General features: G+C 46.0%; 1 protein-coding gene across 1 annotated transcript in view; it reads left to right on the top strand.

Moving 5' to 3' along the window:
• The window catches only part of LOC108786658 (sprouty-related, EVH1 domain-containing protein 2-like), a 36353-nt gene extending 15446 nt beyond the window's left edge, over positions 1-20907 (top strand). Inside the window, exons 3-7 of the mRNA XM_018555993.1 lie at positions 8706-8871; positions 14778-14946; positions 17926-18005; positions 18891-19052; positions 20052-20907. Coding sequence (XP_018411495.1) covers positions 8706-8871; positions 14778-14946; positions 17926-18005; positions 18891-19052; positions 20052-20729 — 1255 coding nt within the window. The 3' untranslated portion in view covers positions 20730-20907. The remainder of the gene's footprint in view (positions 1-8705; positions 8872-14777; positions 14947-17925; positions 18006-18890; positions 19053-20051) is intronic.
• Positions 20908-21265: the final 358 nt, after the last annotated feature.

Genomic DNA, 21265 nt, shown 5'->3' with positions numbered 1-21265 from the left:
GGGGGGGGGGACGAGACGAGATGGAAGGGGGCAGTCTAAGAACATGCCGCCCCAAGGATCAGGTGAGTATAAACTTTATTTTTGAACCTAGACAAAAAAACGAGCACTTAACCCTTGCAGTGCACAGATAGCCCCACTGCCAGGGTTAAGACTCATTTTCCCTGGAGTTCTGCTTTAAATATGAAGATGAAAGAAGCTGTAAGTCCGCATTCACACCTGCGTGCTCCCTGAATGTGTGCCAAACGCACACAAAACTGCGCGCTTTAGCGCGCGTTAATGGAAACGCGGCAAAACACGCATCGCACTTGCATTGCCATTGGTTTCTAATGGCACCCCAAATGTGTCCAGGAAGACGCATACGCAGAAGCAAAAGAATCGGTATTCACGTCACAAAATCTGCTACATGAGCTTTCTTGGCGCGTTTGTTGCGCGTTCAGGCCCCATTGAGCTCAATGGGGACGTGCGGCAAAACGCAGCACACGAACATGCATGAGCGTGCGCGAGCATGCGCCAACGTGACCCCCGTTCATGGAATGCCCCGGCGTAACATGGGGTTAGGAAAGCTATTTTACCTGTCAAAGGATTTGTTTTTCTGTCCATTCAGTCCAGAGACTTATACAGTGTTGCCCTACAGTACAACCCTGCCTGGAATGGAAGGGGGCCTCTGCTGCAGTTTTCACTTACGGGTCTTCCCCCCATTCTGTGACTGCACAGTGAAAGGAGAAGCAGTGATACTGTAAGCTCATCTCTCTGTCACTCTGCTCTCTCCTGCTATGAGCATGCTGCTTGCACTGCAGCACACCTGCACTCCTTCCCCTCTTTCTCAGGACTGCTGTACAGACTGTACAGTAGACTGTTACCAAGCAAGCTACGTTTAAAAAATACATTTAATGCTGTGTTTCTAAAGTCGTTCCCTTGTAGTCATTTTAGTCAGTTTTCATGACTTGAAAAAAATATAGTTAACCGGCTGAGGGCCTATTCACACCATAGCGTTGCGCTTAAGGCAGGGTATCCATGTCTTTTGCACATGCTATCACACAGTGCAATGCACCGCATGCTAGGAGTGCTGCCATTTATTATGAACGGCGCCCCAGCGCACCTCCTGGCGGGATGCAACGCATGGTTCTGCAATAGCTTTCATTGCGTTGAAAAAAGAATGCACATGCTACTTTTTTCACCACATGGCAATGCAGTGCACATTTTTGTGGTACAGTGCGTCGCACTGCCGGGAGGTGCGTTGCGGTGCCATATACAATGAAAGCTGGATTCTTACATCATCTATTGATTTATCTGCTGCTGTTCCCTCCAACCTTTAGACCAGGGGTGGGCAACTCCAGCCCTCCAGCTGTGCTTTAAAAGAGAACTATGGGGTAAGTGTTTTTCCCCATAGTTCTCTTTAGGGCCACGGGAGGACATATACTAACTTCCTCCCGTGACCCAAAGCTCAGTATATAGTGGGCTGCTGCCCCTTTAAATAAGCTGATCACAACAGTTGAGTCTTCTAGAGTGACATTAAGGCCCCATTCACATCTTTGCATTGCGCTAATGCACAAACTGCATGCGTTTTGGTGCCATTGTATTAAACTGTACTCAAAAGGACCCCCCCGTTTAATGCACCACAATACACAAGTGTGACCCATCTGTGCGTTGCGATGTGCTATAGTGAAGTAGAAGGTGCTGGCTCCGTGCCGTGCATTGGCATTCCGTTCAAAATAAATAGGCTGCCTTAGTTCTCATGACATATATTGACAAGGCAGAGGTGGGCAACTCTGGCCCTCCAGCTGTGCTTTAACTACAAATCCTACCATACCTCTGCCTCTGAGAGTTATGTTTGGGGCTGTCAAAGTCTTGCAATGCCTCATGGGACTTGGAGTTCCACAACAGCTTGAAGGCCAGAGTTGCCCACTCCTGGTCTAAGCAGTGGTTTAAAGGACAGCGGCACCTTTATTTTTATCCCCCTCCACTCCCCTGACTGCAGCCCACCAGCTCAAATACCGACCTTCCTCCTCAATCCAGGAATCTTTGATGTGTGGTCATGTCCAGCACCGTACAGCCTGCTGGGTCTTCCTCTGCTGCGTGGTGCAGCCCCATTTATACCTATGGATAAGCCATACTCATGGAGGCCTCCAGTAGTCCAGCACAGTACGGCTCACCCATAGGAATGGCGGCTGCCATGCACACTAATGAATGGACATTTACGCTGGAAAGGCTACGTGGCAGCCGGCAGGGCCGTACAGCCAAATTTGCTTGATTGGGTAGGAAAGTATTTGGGTTGGTGGGCTACACTCGGGAAGGGGAGGAATTGATTAAAGGGCAATTGTACCAAAGGTGCCGTTGTAGAGAAATACTTACCGTTCCTCTCTACCCTGACACCCTGTGCCCTTCTCCTCCCCCGCTGGTCCTGCATTGTACATGATGAAGTTGGAGAAGGGGGTAGCAAAGAGGGCCAGCTTTGTGAAACCAGTCTTATGGTAAACATGTTAGTATTCCTCCCCTAGACTAAACAAGCATTTAATCCTTGCTATCTGGGGCTGAGGGGAAGTGTTTGTGTGGGGGGAGTGTAGGGGGCCATACCTCTAATTTCTCTATGGCTGGTTGGAGTTCAGCTTAAAGAATCACCAGAGCCGTCAATGACTATCTCCCAAAACTTAAAGCTGAACTACGGGATAAGGTCCCCGGTAAAGGACTCTTTGTTGAAGGGGTTTTCTGTCCATAGTGGTCTCATAAGGTCCCCTGTTAAGGACCCATAGTTTACATTTTTCTATGGCTGACTGGAATTCAGCTTTAACAATAAAGTCACCAGACTTGTCAATGACTATCTCCCGTAACTTAGTGTTATGGACTGTTTAAGGGGGTTTCTCCCTATGGCAGTCTAGTAAGGTTACATCTTAAGGACTGTTGAAAGGTTTTTTTCCCCATGGTGGTCTTAGAAGGTTCCCTGTTAAGGACTCTTGAAGGGGTTTTCTGTCCATGGTGGTCTCATAAGGTCTCCTGTTAGGGGCTCTCGAAGGGGTTTTCTCCCCATAGTGACCTCATAAGGTCTCCTGTCAAGAACTGTTTGTTGAAAGGGATTTCTCTTCATGGTGGTCTCATAAGGTCCCCTTTTAAAGACTGATGAATGGGTTTTCTCCCAATGATGGTCTTATAAGGTCCCCTGTTAGGGACTCTTGAAGGGGTTTTCTCCCCATGGTGGACTCTTCCCTGTACCATGATATTGTGTCAGCAGGGTGTTCCCTTTCAAGGAACCTTTGTTGAAGAGGTTTTCTCTCCATGGTGGTCTCATAAGGTCACTTGTCAAGGACTGTTAAAGGGGTTTCTCTCCATGGTGGTCTCAAAAGGTTCCTGTTAAGGAATGCTGAAAGGGGTTTTCTCTCCATTGCTGTCTGATAAGGTCCCCTGTCAAGGGCTCTTTGTTAAAGGGTTTTTTCTCTCCATTGTGGTCTCATAAGGTTCCCTGTTAAGGACTGTTGAAGGTTTTTTTTTTCTCCATGGTTGTCTCTTAAGGACCGTTGAATGGGTTTTCTCTCCATGGTTGTCTTATAGGATCCCCCGTTAGGGACTGTTGAAGGGGCTTTCTCTCCATGGGTGTCTCTTAAGGACTGTTGAATGGGTTTTCTCTCAAGGGTTGTCTCTTAATGACAGTTGCATAGGTTTTCTCTCCATGGTTGTCTTATAGGATCCCCTGTTAGGGACTGTTGAAGGGGCTTTCTCTCCATGGTTGTCTCTTAAGGACAGTTGCATGGGTTTTCTCTCCATGGTTGTCTTATAGGATCCCCTGTTAGGGACTGTTGAAGGGGCTTTCTCTCCATGGGTGTCTCTTAAGGACTGTTGAATGAGTTTTCTCTCCATGGTTGTCTTATAGGATCCCCCGTTAGGGACTGTTGAAGGGGCTTTCTCTCCATGGGTGTCTCTTAAGGACTGTTGAATGAGTTTTCTCTCCATGGTTGTCTTATAGGATCCCCCGTTAGGGACTGTTGAAAGAGCTTTCCCTCCATGGTTGTCTCTTAAGGACTGTTGAATGAGTTTTCTCTCAAGGGTTGTCTTTTAAGGATTGTTGAATGGGTTTTCTCTCCATGGTTGTCTTATAGGGTCCCCCGTTAGGGACTGTTGAAAGAGCTTTCCCTCCATGGTTGTCTCTTAAGGACTGTTGAATGGGTTTTCTCTCCATGGTTGTCTCTTAAAGGAGAATTATGAGGTGAGTGATTTTCACTCAGCCTCATAATCTGAGCCGACCTGTGACAATGGGGGCGGGTACAGCTGGCTCTGCCTCTAGATAGCTTGCGGTATACTGAGCTTTGGGTGACGGGAGGACGCTAGTTTCCTCCCGTTACCCTTAGGAGAACTATGGGGAAAAACCCTAACCCCATAGTTCTCCTTTAAGAACTGTTGAATGGGGTTTCTCTCCACGATGGTTTTGTCTTCATGGTGGCCTCATAAGTTCTCCTGTTAATGGTGGACATTTGCCTTGTGATATTGTGTCAGCAGGGTGTCTTATACTTAGTTCAGAGGGCTTTGTATTGTATTGTGTTGTATAGTATTCTTTTATGTTGTGTGTGTGTAATGTGGGTGTATGTTAATTTTTTTGTTTGTTGCGTACTAAAAACTGTAAAAAAAAAAACCTTTAAATAAAAAAGACTGCAATCCCTCATATCACTCATACAGGTTACAATTTTCTTCAAAAGACAAAGAGAAAGTATAACCAAACAGGTCATGGTGAGGTGGGTTTAACCCTTTCCACGCGGCAGCACAGCCCTGTAAACAGTCTCCCAGTTGCTATAGCAACTCGTTTGTGAAGCTGACTGTCTGTTTTCTACAGGAAGTGACTCAGGTGCACGTACAGCCGCCTGATCACTTCCGTTGGTCCTGCAACATGCCGCCCCTCCCTGCCATGTACCCCAGGCACCGTTGCCCCTCCTGGGTGCTCAGGACGCCCCTGGGGGGAATGAGCAGGGAGAGCCGAGGACAATCAGGGAACATTCATTCACCGATCGTCCCTGCAGTGAATGAACTGGGAAGCGATGTGCTTTTCATCACTTCCTGTTTCAAAGCTGTCATCCCCGGGTTGGAGACGAAGCTGATCAAGCACGATCTGTGCTTAATTAGCTTCATTGGAGTGCAAAGGTGACATTAGGGGTCCAATAGACCCCTCATAAGAGAACCTGTCACCTGGCACCAGTGTGCCATAACATAGCACATAGAGTCAACTAACAAAAATGAAAGTTAAATAAATAAAAAAAAGCCAAACTTTTTTTTAAAGCTCTCCACCTACACGCACATATGAACGCAAACACACGTCGGGTGCATTCGTTTATGACGAGTACGCCACACATGTTAAGTATCGCCACACACGCTGGAGCAAGAGCAATAATTCTAGGACGCAGTCCTGTGCTGGTTATACTAGATCACAGCTGCTGGTACCGTTGGTTGCAGCCGACTGTTGGCTTCAAGCTACAAGTGTTCGGATGGATGTGGAGCTTCACAGCGCTTCACTGGGAGCGATACGGCCGGTGTCTGTGGCAGGATTGGAGGGAAATCAGCCCACTCTCCTCCGATCACTGAAACGGGAAGCAATAATGACTTTCTCACTTCTGGTTTCAGGCTGTCACTTCTCCGGCTGCTGTAGTCGAAGAAGAAGGTGGTGAAGCTCAATCTGCGCTTCATCAGCTCCTTTGGGGTCCATAGGTGACATTAGGGCTCTAATAGGCCCCTCATATTTCCATAAAGAGGACCTGTCACTTCCTCTGTGCTATCATATAGGGGGCTTGTTGGCCCTCTAAGTGACAGCAATAAAGTTAAGTGTAAAGAAAAAAAAAAGCTATACTGACATATAGAAAAAGAAAATAAAAAAGACACAAAAATTTGTTTTCAACCCCATACGCACATACAAATATAAACACAATTCGGGTGCGCCCACGTATATGAGAGCAAACATTTTAGCACCATTACTCACGGTTAACTCTAAACTGATGAGCAATAAATGCTTTTAAAGCTTTGTCTACGGGCAATATTGAGTACTGTGGTTTTTTGTCATTTCAGAAGCACTCCCAATTTTAAAGCTTGACATGTTTGGTGTCTATTTAAAAAAAATGGGTATTATATTGTGTTTGTGTGCACTAACATTTATTTTAGTGCATTCTTTCCTTACATATATTTATTTGATAAACATTTGCACAAATATCATGCAACGTAAACAATTACCACTTGCTTTTTTGTATTCGCCAGGGATTCTGCTTTCAGAAAATATATAATTGTTTGGGGGTTTGAAGCTGTTTTCCAGCCAAAAATGAATATTTTAACATGTGTGTGCAAAAATTAAAAAGTTGCTCCTGACACAAAGTGGCTAAAGTGTATCTATTTTTAGTTTTCTTTAGTTTTGGATAGTGAGGAAGGCTTGGAGCAGACCTGGGCATTGTAGGACTGATCGCCGACCTGCACTCGGTTATGACTGGCTGAGAGTGGATGCAGTGGCTTCCCAGGCCGGTGAATCCACCGCAAGCCATAGCCCAGCGCAGGCCCCATCCTCCTCAGCCACTGGACCACTGGCATCCTAGCAACCAATGAGGTCAGGTGTCTACCTCCTCTGCAGTCATTGGTTGCTAAGTCAGCTGGCGTCCTAGCAAATGATGACGTCAGGTCTCCACCTCCTCTGCAGTCATTGGTTGCTAGGACCGCCAGGCCGCCCTAGCGACCTGTGACGTCAAATGTGTTCCCCACGCCCAGAATTACAAGATGGGGCAGTCTGCTCCACCTGCCCGGCTCCAACCTCTGGCCTACTAATAAAATAATAAAATAGGGTATGTGGGGGTCAGGAATATAAAGGGGCTCTCCAAAGGGGAAAAACAATGTAAGGAGGCACTCTGATGGGGACAATCAATTCAAGGGGACACTGATGTGGACAACTAATTACTAGTACCAATGTAACAGTGCACTCTGATGGGAACAACCAATGTAAGGGTGCACTCTGATGGGAACAACCAATGTAAGGGGGCACTCTGATGGGAACAACCAATGTAAGGGGGCACTCTGATTGGAACAACCAATGTAACCGGGCACTCTGATGGGGACAACCAATGTAACCGGGCACTCTGATGGGAACAACCAGTGTAAGGGGGTACTCTGATGGGAACAACCAATGTAAGGGGGTACTCTGATGGGAACAACCAATGTAAGGGGGTACTCTGATGGGAACAACCAATGTAAGGGGGTACTCTGATGGGAACAACCAATGTAAGGGGGTACTCTGATGGGAACAACCAATGTAAGGGGGTACTCTGATGGGAAAAACCAATTTAAGGGGGCACTCTGATGGGAACAACTAATGTAACAGTGCACTCTGATGGGAACAACCAATGTAAGGGGGTACTCTGATGGGACAACTAATTACAAGTTGCATCCATCGGAGTGCCCCCACATTAGTTGCCTCCAAGCAGATTTTTTAAATAAACTAAGCAATTGGGTGTGTGCCTACATACCTTCACAGTAATGTGTTGGCCCTCCGCAATAGTGCCAGTTTCTCATGTGCCCCCTTGAGAAAAATAACCGCCCACCCTTGGTTTACAGCCTCTGTCATGATATTATTTCTGTCTGTGTTCCCACTGCACAGATTCGGGCTCTCTGTATCTGTCCTGTTGACTATTGTTACTGAGGCAGACGATAATGGGAGATTCAGAATTATACAGTTGTCACAGGAAGAGAGGGGAAATCTGCCAAGAGGGTCACCTGATATGGTGACAGGTAAGAGAAGATTTCCCCTCCCTTTGGGCAGAATCTCTTCTATTTCTTGTTTTTTTGCCACACAGATAATGGGGATAAAAAAAACTTGGGTGGTTTAAACTATTCTATGAACCATCAAAAACTAAAAAAAGAAAACATCCGCACCTTTACCTTTCTTTAAAAGAGAACTGAAGCTAAACCTTTTTTTGGCTTTAGTCCTTTTTTTTGCGTCAAAGGAGTATATTTACTAATGCACTCCTGTGACCCAAACTCAGTATCCAGGGGGCTACTGCCCACTATTTACTGATGGTGCAGAGCTATCCTGCAGCCAGGAAAGATGTAGACAATAATGTTGAGATCCAGCACGCTGCCTGATTGACAGCTGGCTCTGCCTCTCTAGATCCAGAGGCAGCTGTTCCCGCCCCCTCTCTTGTGTGTCCCTCCAATGAGCACTAGACCACTGCTCTCTGCACCGCAGTTACCGCTCTCTGAACGAGCAGCGTTTTGTGATCACTCAGCTCTCGACCTATAAAGCCAGCAAGTGACACCCGCAGTGCCCCACACTGGCTCTAAGTATTGGGAAGAATATATATTTATTCTCCCAATACTTCTTTGTTTAATAGCCCCGATGCATCTTTATCCAATATAGGGTTGAGGGGACAGTGTAGAAATAGCCAGAAACAGGAACCATACCGCACTCCTTATCGGGATTCCCACTTGATGAAGATGGGTGCTCGAAATGACTGCGGATGGCACCGCCACACATGAACAATAGAAAAATATCACCAGCACACCATAAGCTGAAAAAGCAAAATATTTTATTGCCAATAGCTGTATTTCATTGGTGTAGAAATAGCCAACACGTTTCAGGGTCTCACACAAATACCCCCTTCAGCAGGGCTTACTAATGGACAACATGTATCAGGACTGTGATGGCTTAAGCTGCCTCCCTAATAAACTTAAACCATTGTCTTTTCTCTTTGCTGTTGTAGTTACATCGTGAGAGTTCGAGCAATGGCGATGACCAGAGACGACTCTAGCGGGGGCTGGGTGACAATGGGAGGATGTCTCAGCCATGTAATGATCTGCAAGGTTCGGCGACCAGACACCTCTCACCGAGACTACCTTATCCGAGGGGAACGGATGCGAGACCAGGCTGTACGTATTCCCATTATATGCAATGAGGGGAATTTATCAAAATCCTGTTTAAAGTGTTAAAGTGTTGTTTCACCTAAAATGATATTTGAGTTGTTAGATTCAGGAATGCCATGGCCAGCTTCAGCCTCAGTGTGCGTTCATTGGGCTGCGTTGACCAACACAAAGGCAAGAAGCTGTGCTTTATATAGGACCTGCTTAATCCAACATGCAGCATTGCTGTGCATTGCGATACGATGGTGCAGACATACATGTGATCACAATGCAGGATGTCACAATGCCGTGTACAGTGCTGCCACACTTCGGGGTTCATCTATAAAAGTTCCGCCAGCCGTATACTGTTCACGTGGTACTACTGCACCTAGATGGCGCTGACAAGTACCGTACAAGAATTTTATATATAGGAATTGCAAATGGCATAAGCTTGGTCTGACTTTTATAAATGAACATCAAAGCCTTGAATGAAGTGTCATTTAAATAAAGTTAAAAAAAAAAAGAAAAAAAATTTATTGTAACAATGCATCTCAGCACGCTTCATGCTCACTAGAATGAACCCCTTTGGGGTATTTTACTTGACTGAAGGAGCTGGAATCAGGCACATGTTTGGATCTTGTGCAATATATGCTTTAAAGAATCTCCCTAAACGAAAATGAGCAGTCAACCCTTGCAGTGCAGGGGTAGCTCCATTCCAGAGGGGATGTTTTTTTTTTTATATCTGGAAATAGGCTTTAAAGGAGAAATATGAGGTGACTAAGACTAATGGCTTATGCACACGGGCATAAGCCCTTAAATCAGTAAGTCTACGCATGTATGCATATGAACGCATGTACATGCATATATACAAATTTAATGAAATGGGCGGCACAGTGGCGTAGTGGTTAGCGCTTCTGCCTTGCAGCACTGGGGGTCGCTGGTTTTGTATCCCGGTCAGGTCACCATCTGCAAGGAGTTTGTATGTTCTCCCTGTGCTTGCGAGGGTTTCTTCCGGTTTCCTGCCGCACTCCAGAGACAGGCTAAAAGGTTAAAGCAGAATTAAGAGGTGAGTGATTTACACTCAGCCTCATAATCTGAGCCGACCTGTGACAACTGTCACAGGTCGGCTCAGTAGATCGGGAAGTGAGCGAACACATACCGACGCTCGCTCACTTCTCGATCTATCCGTGCAGAGGGCCGTGACTGTCACTTCCCCCTCCCCTGTCCGATCCTCCAGCGCTGATTGGCGGAACGGACGGGGGAGGGTACAGCTGGCTCTGCCTCTAGATAGGCAGATCCAGCTGTCACTCACGCAGCTTGGTGGATCCAGACAGAATTGTCGCGATCTGTTCTGGCTGCGGCGTCTCAGTATACCGCAAGCTGTAAGGTGTTGGGAGAACGCTAGTTTGTGTCCTCCCGTTACCCTTAGGAGAACTATGGGGAAAAGCCCAAACACCATAGTTCTCCTTTAATCTTGATACTCCAGTTACTCGATCTCTATGTTTGAGCTCCATGTTCTGCACACCAGCCATTGCCTTCTTACAAGGGGGGGTTCCAAGCTGTCACTTCTCATTTCATCACCTCTACCACCCCTCATACTGAAATGTTCTTTGTAAATAGATCTTGTCTCTGTTCCTATGGCTCACCATAAATATGAGATGCAGTCAGAAGATTCAGCCACCAAAAGATCTTTCACTAACATGTGCAGTGAAAACATTCTCCTGCTTGCATGTGTCTCTCCATCGATGGCTGGATGAGCAAGGCAATGCAAGCTGCCAGTGAGAGTGTGATGCCTCACTCATCCAGCCAATGAGGTGCAACATATTCCATCATTTCACTGCCCTGCTGTGTTCTCCACAGCAGTCCTTACACTGACACTTTGCCGCTACTCTAACATGGCCCTTGGGACTACAGAACACTCCCCCTTTTCCATAACAATGGAGGAACTGTTCCGTAGTCCACAGAGGTATCCTGTGCAAGGCGAAAAAGGCTGCTTGAGATACCACTGCAGAGGTCACAAGAAGTTCTGAGCTCCCTTTTTTGGGAGGATCAGCACTTATCAAGCAGATATCAAAGTTATTTCAAAGTAGTATTAAACTTTCAAACTTTTTTTTTCCAGCAATGAATCCAGATCAAACAAATATACTGTACATTGCTCAGCAGAGTATTTCTTTATATTTTAGCCCAAACACTGAAAGTCATCATGTTTCCAAACAGCTCCAACTCTCTCAGCTTCGCTTCCCCAAACTTCCTGTCCAGTACAAGAACACAGGGGGCAGAGCAGTCTCCAGCAGTCGTCCATCTACTAGCTTAGAGAAGGGAGGAGCAGGAGACTGACTTGCCTTGCTGTGCCTGTGTGTTGGTGGAGACACACGCAGCATACTAGCACACACAGAAGGGTGGCTCCATAGGACCCTGCAAGGGAAAGGAGTCACCCTAAAACAGTATATCAGGGCCAGTGCTTAGGGGACCAGCTGATTCTGCAGGAAGCTAAAACTTTTAAAAATCAAGGAGCTGCATCCATTGTAAATGAAATTTCAACAGCATTTGATAAAGCTTAAAAACTTTTTGGCTTGAATATGAAAATATCACTTGAAAGCAGGGGTGGGCAACTCTGGCCCTCTAGTCATTGTGGAAGTACAAGTCCCATGAGGCATTGCAAGACTGACAATTACAGGCATGACTCCCAGAGGCAGAGCCATGTTGGGATTGTTGGTTAAAGCACAGCTGGGGCCAGAGTTTCCCACCCTGCTTTAAAGGGAAAACATAATGAGGGGAATTTATCAAAACTGGAGCAGACAGACTCTGGAGCCGCTGTGCATGGCAACCAATCAGCTTCTGTCTTTCATTTTCAAAGCTTAAAGGAGAACTATGAGATGAGTGATTTCCACTCACCTCATAGTTCTAGCCGACCTGTGACAATGAGACTGTCACAGGTCGGCTCAGTAGATCGGGAGGTGAGCGAACACATACCGGCGTTCGCTCACCTTTCGATTCTGTCACGGCTCTCTGCCGTGACAGGGGGAGGGGCTGGATTCCCCTCTCCCCGCTCCAATCTGCCAGCGCTGACTGGCGGAACGGACGGGGGAGGGGGCGGGTACAGCTGGCTCTGCCTCTAGATAGGCAGAGCCAGCTGTCACTCACGCAGCTTGGCGGATCCCGTCATCTTGTGTCCTCCCGTTACCCTAAGGAGAACTATGGGGAAAAACACTGACCCCATAGTTCTCCTTTAACTGAACTAACTGAAGATAGAAGCTGAGTGGTTGCCATGGGCAACGGCTTCAGAGTGTGTCTGCTCCAGTTGTGATAAATTCTCCCCATTGTGTACTTTTAGTGAGCACATCTTTTATTTCAGTGCTCACCCTAACGTAAACCTCTCTTGGGAGAAATAAAGAGAGGCTGCCATTTCTGACCTCTCCTTTTTGTTGTCTGGCTGCCATGCTGGTCCCTGACCCAGAAAAACTAATGCTTGCTGCAGGTCAGCAGTTACAAGAAAATGACTGAAGCCAGTAACAGCCATGCAGCTCGCATTCTCACAGGGAGGAGGACTGCAATGGCAAGCCCTTATTTCTTGCAGTACAGGTTTTAAAGAAATGTAAGTCTGTTTAAAATTAACTCCGTTACAAAAACTAGAGGCCATAACCTAAAATTGGTGGAAAAAAAATTCCAGCACAAGGTGCGAAGGGGGTTCTTCACAGTAAGATCAGTTAGGGTCTGGAACTCACTGCCACAGGCGGTGATTTCAGCAAATAATGTGGAATTGTTCAAGAAACTTTTGGACGATTTCTTAAGGGACCGTAATATACAGGGGTACGGGTACTCCTAGAATGAGATCCTAATAGGTTGGACTTGATGGACTAATGTCTTTATTCAACCTCAAATACTATGTAACTATGTAACTATGTATTTTTGCTGTGACGTTGACATTTTATATTCTCATACGGCGACATTTTTATTGGAGTCATTCATGAGATTCACCACTAGAGGGAGCTCTGGATTTGACTCATTCAGCTTTTTTCTCCCATTCAGCCACACAGGAAGCGTGGGTTGGTTGTTGTTTAGACCTCATGCACACGGTTGCAATGAATTTACTAATCATCTACGGATCACCTATGCAGATCCTGCGTCAAATCACAAAATGGTCGATAAAGGGCTTGCATTTACATGAATTGATGTCCTTCAGCGTTCAGATGTGTAAAATTCTACTTCCACAGCATTCCGTTATTATTATTATTATTATAGCGCCGACAATTTACATACATTTTGCTAAGAACTTAATTGCTTGTTGGAGGAAGCAAAAGACTTTTGAATAATAACTAAATGCAAATACAACAATACAGAACATTTGGACTATGCTTTTATTTACTTATCTTGCTGCAGTACAGGGCAAAGAGGAAAAATATTCACCAAATGATTGTGAAGCTGCTGGTAACTTATTAACACATTATATAGCATTTGATATCAGTACATGTCCCTTGAAGGATCCTAAAGTGGAAGGCGGTCAAATGTGAATTTTTAAGAGGAAGCCAATGAACCAACCGGTATGTTTGTGTGGATGTAAAAAAATATCCAATAACTTAGGTTTTCACTGCAAAGGACCCATTCTAACTGTCACAGTGAAACTGACTGTCTTAAAATTTGGGCGGCATTTGCACAAGCCTAATAAAACTTCCTTTGCCTTAGCTGACTGAGCCAAATCCTTCTTCATTTGTTTCTCACATACTACCCTTACATTAGCAGATGGGGTTAGGTAAGTATATATTCTAACTTTTTTATTTACAGGTACTCTTTGGACATACTATTCTTTTACAGGGAGGGGGTCCGTGTAATTTCCTGTGAGATGACCTGGAAGCATAAACTAATGTTATTTCATTTGTGTAAATTACTAATTCTTTTACCCTTCCAGGGATCCCAACCTGAAAGAAGCAATTTCAGGGAGGTGTCCCTCTCATTTAAGGGAGGTGCCCTCTCCCCCCACCCATCCGCGGAGGGGGGGGTTAGTGGGGGGGCTGGGAGTGAGCACCCCCCTGAAATGATGGCAGATAGCACAGGAAGCAATAGCTTCTTTGCTATCTGCAGGTTTTTTTTCTGATTTTTTTTTTTGTATTCTGCATTAGAATGCATAGCTAGATTCCTATTGGCTATTGCACTTTTCAATAGCCAATAGAAAACTAGCTATTGCACCCGCCCTCTGCTGCTTTCAATCACCAGAAGAGGACCTGATAGAAAAATTCAGGTCCCCTCTGCTGATTGACAGCGGCAGTGGGCGGGTGCATTACCTAGTTTGCTATTGGCTATTGCAAAGTGCAATAGCCAATAGGAATCTAGCTATGCATTCGTATGCCTTTTTTTTCTTTTCTGACTGACGACGGGCCGCGGCTCCCGATGTCAGAAAAGAAAAAAAAAAGATCGCAGGGAAAGGTTTATCTGCTCGGTCGAGCAGATAAACCTTTCCGGGAGGAAGTGTTTCTCTCCCGGGCGGCCGGGAGCCGCTATCTAATAGCGGGAGACTCCCGGAGCGTCCGGGAGAGTTGGGATGTCTGCCCTTCATGTAATGGAGATGAATAAAGGCAGACATGTTTGAAACCCAGCCTAGGTGACAACCATGGCTCCCTCCATAGATACAGTGGAGGAGTGAACGTAGCCATCCAGAGGTAGGATGTGTGGTATTTGCAAGTACAAATTAAGGAAAAGGACCTGGAGAAAAAAAAACCGAATGCATCCTCAACATCTAAGGATTGGTTAGCTGCAATATATTACATTATTGTTTTTAGATTGTTTTTTAATTACTTGAAAATATCGCTTGTGTATCTTTGATTTATATACTTCTTTTTTTTTTTTTACTGATATTATAGAAATGATCAGGGTATGGTCACTTTTTTTGTCTGTAAAAAAGTGAGCAGAGATGAGTTATGTCCAAATTTCCTGTTTTCCAGACTGTCTTCGAGTGTGTCCTGAAGAAGGGCCTAGTGTACAATAAAGCCAACCCCATATTCCACCACTGGAAAGTCGAGGAGAACAAGTTTGGGCTGACCTTCCAGAGTCCGGCTGATGCTGTAACATTTGAAAGGAGCGTGCAAGCTGCCATGGAGGAACTCGCAGAAGGTTTGTTATGAAGTCCACTGCCCTGTAAGATATATTATTGTGGGCCCTGTGGTATCTCCTGAGGCAGAAAAAGGGTCAGAGTATTTTTTTTCCTTTTTTTTAGGATATGGCCTTGCCAAGAGGATGCAATTCAGATATATTTTCTTTCCTTAGCATGCTCAATACTAAAAATATATTTAAAAAAAACTGCTGCAGGTGTAAAACACAGGCAACTGCACATAGCTGAAGCAGCCTCTAATACCCGGGGGTTGCAGTAGGTACAGGTGCCTGCACTTATATACCTGCAGAATATTTTTTCGAAAGCATCTGTTTAGACTAGGGTTGCACCGATACCCTTTTTTTCAGTATCGAGTACGTGTACCAATATATTTTTTTCGATACCGATACCGGAAGTCACATAAAGGAAGCCGGGCGGCGGGTAATGACTTGTCACCTGGCTTCCTGATTCGTCGGGAAGCTGGGCGGTGTGTAAAGACTCGCCACCCAGCTTCCTGATTAGCAGGGAAGCTGTCTCCATGCTCCCTCATCACCAGGTGACGAGAAAGCATGGAGCCGGCTTTCTGACCAATGAGGAAGCCGGGCACCGTGTAATGGCGCGTTGCCTGACTTCCTGATTGGTCCAGAGGCCGGAATCAGTGCATCCCTAGTTTAGACATAATATAATGTGTATAAATATGTCATATTCACCACATGATGTCAGCAGGTGGCAAGCTGCAGGCCAGAGCACCATCTCCCTGTGGGCTTAGATAATAGCTGTCCAGTAGAATAGATCTGAATAGAGAGGAGATACAGGAATGTAATTCCCATTGTATGTGTTCTGTAAGTGTAATTAACCATGAGACAATAGATATTTCTTGCCAGCACCTTTCCAGGTTTATATGGAGGCGGTATTAGGGTCACTTTCAAAAGCTTGTCATGGTGCAACGTTTTTTTTATCTTCCACCCATGGTCGCTTTGTCCCCCTCCAATGCTTTGTTGTCTTTTCTTTCTGTGAGATAATCCTCCCATTACAAGAGCTTGGAGATCTGGCCTAGAATCAGAGGATATGTGTGACATTACACTGTGAGTGAGGTATGGCAAGATTGTGGGGCCATTGTTAGAGTTCATAAATGATGTAATATATACTCAAGATCAGAACTAAATAAGACATTAATAAGAATTTTATTATCCCCTTGTCTGCAATCTGTAAACGTTTTCCTGCATGATGCCCTGTGCTGAGGGTTTTCAATAATCTATGAGTCCCCTTTAACAAGAAGTAGCTAACAATTTGTGCGACAGTTACTTGTTGTACCCTGCGGTCACTAACAGCTCCAGTCCTCTCTGTCACTTTGTACCTTATATAGCTGGTTAATGTGATATGAAAGTTAGGGAGTTCACTGCAGTAGGAAAGGGTGTCACAAGACAGTTAGCCTAGGGGGGCAGATAGTATAAATCCAGCCCTGCTTATTAGTGACATAAAACTATCCAGTATATCCATGCCTGTGCTCAGAGGCTGACTGGCAACTTTTAGCCCAGGGGGCAAGTACAACTTGGAGGCCCATGGTGCAGCAACTTGGCCTCCCTCCCGCTCTGGGGGGCAATTGCCACCCTGCCCCCCGGCCCAGTCCGTCCATGCCTGTGCTCTATACACAAGCCAAGGTATTGAGGTTCATATGGCTTGATTATAGTCAGCGGCATATCCAGAGTATGGCTCTGGGTACCACTTGAAGGGGAAAACACCGCTCTATGCGTCAGAAAACGTCCGTCAACCCACGTGGACAACATACTTTTTTCTCTTCCCACCCCTCTCCCATACACATCTCCCCGCCCGACTGTTAGGAACCAGGGACACTGGCCGGCGGGCTTCTCAGCCCATGGCAACCAGTGACCACCCAACCTGGGTTAAACGCCAGTAAGAGTGTCCCAGGTTGCTAAGAGCTGGGAAGGGAGACGTTTAAGGGTCATATACAGCTCCCTGCCCAGTTCATAGCAACCAGGGTGGGCGGGAGATGTGTATGCAGACGGGACGCCAGCCAGAGCATCCCAGGACGCTAAGAGCTAGGCGGGGAGATGTGTACAGCCCTTAAACATCTCCCTGCCCAGCACTTAGCAACCTGGGACACTCTTGCTGGTGTTTTACCCAGGTTCGATGGCCATTGGCTGGCAGGAACTGGGCAGGATGCCAGCCAGAGTGTCCCTGGGTGCTAAGAGATGGGCAAGGAGATGTTTAAGGGCCATATACATCTCCCCTCCCAGTTCATAGCATCCAGAGTGGGCGGGGAAATGTGTATGTGGACGTGACGCCGGCCAGAGTATCCCAGGCTGCTAACAGCCAAACGGGGAGATGCATGGCCCTTACACATCTCTACACCCAGATAGTAGCAACTTGGGATGCTATGGTCGGTGTCCTGTGCAGCAGATGGCAACCAGTGACGCCACTGGTTGCCAGAAGCTGGGCAGGATGTTAGGGGCGTAATTTGTTGTTGACATGCCTCCTGATTGTATTCACAATGGTCACCTCATAGGTGAAGCTATGCTGTCGAAGTAAAATAAATTCAAAATAGCTGACATTAACCATTCAATTAAACAAATATGAGAAAGTTGTGTCTATAAGATACTATTCAATCAAATGTGAAACGGTACCCTTAAAATAGACACAGGGGACAGCTTCGCCCCTCAGCGGGGCGGGCTTTCGATGATCGCAAGTACGATCTGCCCGTCCAAGGTGGGCAGATCGTACGCGCTTTCAAGAAGCATACGACCATCGCAAGACAAAAGTCTTGCGATGGTCGTAAGGTGTATGGGCACCTTTGTTCTACAGTGCTTCTAATGTTCATCCAGCTGTACTGGATCATTAATTAATAGATTTACCTGGTAGCAGATATGTGAATATGAGTATTGTCTGAGGTAGCCACACAACAACCAGTGGATGTCCACGCAGGCCCCACACAGGGCCTAGCTCGCCTGTCTATTCATATCCAACCTCTTCTCTCCCCACAGGGTCTCTGTCACATTCAACATCCTCATCATCATCCTCCACTTCTCGGGAAGAAGCGCAAGCTTTGGAGGATGTCATTCCAGTAAGTATATAAGCAAATGGTGCGGATTAAATTATATATATATTGTGGAGAGTCAGCAGGGCTGAGAGCAAAGAAGGGGTTAACTTACTCGGCACTGCCCCTGCCAAGTGCCTGAACACACCTTTCAATACCCAGCTCCAGATCTATGATGGCACCGTCTAGTGAAGTGATCTGCTGCCCAACAGTATCTGCATAGTTCTGGATGCAGTTCTCTCTATACATGGCTTCCAAAGTCTGCCCTGTGCAGGATCCATCAGGCAGAATATCAATGCCTAAGATGTAGATCTCACGACGGAGCAGCATCTTTATTTATTGCAAGAAATAGGTGCTTTTTAATAAAAGTAATAATAAGATTTGACGGTAATGATATATGTGCTACTGATTCATGTGAAGTGGGAATTTTAATAATAGGTCCAGTTTAATTTTAGTGCTCAATCAAGGGCAATAGAAAAGAAGGTTACTTAGAAAGTTTACAGGCAACAAAATAAATACATTTTTGTTTATTTTGTATAAAGTGGGGAAGGTTTAGAACCCATCATCTTATATTGCTGTCCCAGATTCACTGTTTCTATTTGTCCTCGAAACTATTTTTAAGGGGACAGAAAGTGATGGCAAGTCCAAAATGTCATGGTCGTCACTGGAACGGAGGAGTTAAGGGGAAATCCTCTTGTGGGGAAACCTATTCTGGTCAGATTTGTCTTAAGAGCAGATTCAGGGAGGTTTCAGCTCACTTCCTGTTGTATCTTTATGACAGGAAATGATGGGAAATCTCCCCAGCAGAACAGCAAAGGAAAACAAAAGCCTGACAGGTATCTCTATGTTACTAGCATTGTGTTCTCTAAATGATACATTCACCTTTTGTTTCTTCATCTTCCACTTTACCAGCTTCATACAGACAGTGAATCGTCTTCTAACAGCCGGAAGGAAATGTTACCAAAACATATCACCATCGTCACTAGCGAGTCATCTTCCAGCTGCTATGCGAGATCGCCTGTTTCTGAAGAGTTCGGTTTTACTACTGGTCCATCAGTTAGTCCTACAACACAGGTATATCTCTGCCCAGATTGTTATGCCAGTGCAGACCTATGTCATCTTGTAACGGGATTGAAACTCACATTTTAAAGCAGAACCAACTTTGTTTTTTTAATTTTAGATGAAGTAGTGTGTGGCCTTATCCTGTTATTGTAAATTGGGTTTTTATGTCTACTGACTTATGCTACGTACATATACATATTTGCTTTGCCATTTTCCCGGGTAGTGTAAGGACTGGCTAGAGAGGATTGTTTTGATGTAGCTGAGCAGCTTGAACATATATTGCAATATATGCAGACTGAGAATGATTGTTTTTATGTAAAGTTTGCTAGAAGGCGGTGTAAACATGCAAACATGGTGGTGAATTGAGAGTATTAGGTGCAGTATAATACACATAACAGGCCCAGAATTAAAGAGACACCTTGCCCATTCAGTGTTACAAACATTCCCGACCACTTCACATACCTCTCCAGCACTTCCATGCAGCATCTTACTCCATTGCAGCTGCTGCCGAAATACCCTGTGTCAGCTGGTGTCAGAGATCAGAGGGAACGGTGATGTCACATGACAGTGCTTGGGCCTAGTGATTGGGAACTTGGCCCAAACAGTGCATAATGGGAGGAGGTGACATAATTACCTGGGAGCACCAAGAATTTTGAAGTTCTGGCCTCAGAAAAACAAGTGGTGGGGAAGCACTGGAGAGTAGAGTATGGAGTGGTTGAGTGTGGGCTTTTTACAGACATTGTCATTTTACCATGAATGGGCAAGGTGTCAGTATATCTTTAAGATAGGTTTAGACAGACACAGCTGTGGTGAAACTACCCATCATGTCTCTGTCGTTGGGGGTCATGTCTGAGGCTGTCGGAGTCTTGCAATGCATTATGCGACTTTTGTGGTTTCACCACAGCTGGAGTGCTGAGGTCGACCTACCCCTACTTTAAGGTTAAACAACTTTGTGTTTTTGGGAATTTAAAGGTTTATAACTGACATGGTAAAATTTCCACTCTTCTGCAGTCACAGCCTCTGCAGCGCCTGTCTTTCCATGATGAAGAAGAGCTCGAGAGCATCAACCCTTGCAAAGACCTGTGGGTGTCGAAGGGTTATGAAGACTACAGGCGTGCGGCTCTTCAGCGGCCTGAGCAGGCCAAGACTGACCTGCGTGTCCACTTCCAAAAAGCCAGCGGGAGCAAAGCCAAGGACAGGCATTTTCCAGCAGTGGTGGCCACGACGACAGCAGAAAGTGAAGGGCCTGTGAAGGACCCTAGAGCCTCTCCTTCCTGTAGGATTCATGGCACCCCTTCTCCTAAGTCTAAAGAACACTCTCACATGGCAGGGGAGGAGGACGCAGCCACTGCCCGCTGCGTGTATTGCAGGGACGTGTTCAGCAGTGAAGAGAACGGTAGAGGGCAGTGCCAGGATGCTCCAGACCCCATAGAGCGTTGTGTCTACCAGCTTTCCTGCATGTGGTGTGCTGAGAGCTTACTGTACCACTGCATGTCAGACTCAGAAGGCGAGTATTCGGACCCCTGCTCCTGCGACCCGGGGCACCCCCACTTTTGCATACGCTGGGTTGCCCTGGTAGCCTTGTCCCTCGTGGTCCCCTGCATGTGCTGCTACCTCCCACTACGGGCGTGCCACTGGTGTGGGGAACACTGTGGCTGCTGCGGGGGTAAGCATAAGGCAGTGCGGTGAGAGGAGGAGAACAGGGTGTAAGCAGGAAAGCGTAACGTTCTGTCTCTAACCTCCTGAGAGCCAGCAACTATTTATATGGCGAGATCTGCCACCGTCTTTGTGAGCGCGCAGGTCTTGCGTCTGGCCGGAGGTTTGTGTTTTATTCAGACAGGCTGCAAAAGGCAATGACCTACCAAATAGAGGCAGCAGGGAATTCTGTTAAGAAATGGTAGATCCAGCAATTACAAATCAGCTTAACAATATACCAGTCTGTTACTTATTACAGGTCGGGGTTTAGATTCCAAAGAAGACCAAAAAGAGATAAGGTCAGTTTGGAACTCACTGGGACTAATTTAGAAGAACTGGAGTAAAATTGGAGCTGAAGCCCAAAGAAGCCAGACCAGCACTCTGGGGACGAGTTATGAAAAGAGGAGCTGTTGGCCATAGCAATCAATCAGGTTTTGGATTATAAACCCAAGTACAGCCAAAGCATTTCCTTTAATATTGTGAAGTTTTAAGTCACCTTTTACACAACGTCAGTCAAATCCTCCTGCCTG

The sequence above is a fragment of the Nanorana parkeri genome, unplaced genomic scaffold, assembly GCF_000935625.1.
Source record: "Nanorana parkeri isolate BGI_ZX_2015 unplaced genomic scaffold, ASM93562v1 scaffold221, whole genome shotgun sequence".
NCBI lineage: Eukaryota > Metazoa > Chordata > Amphibia > Anura > Dicroglossidae > Nanorana > Nanorana parkeri.
Note: the sequence above shows the minus strand (reverse complement) of the source record. Positions and strands in the feature narration are given on the sequence as shown.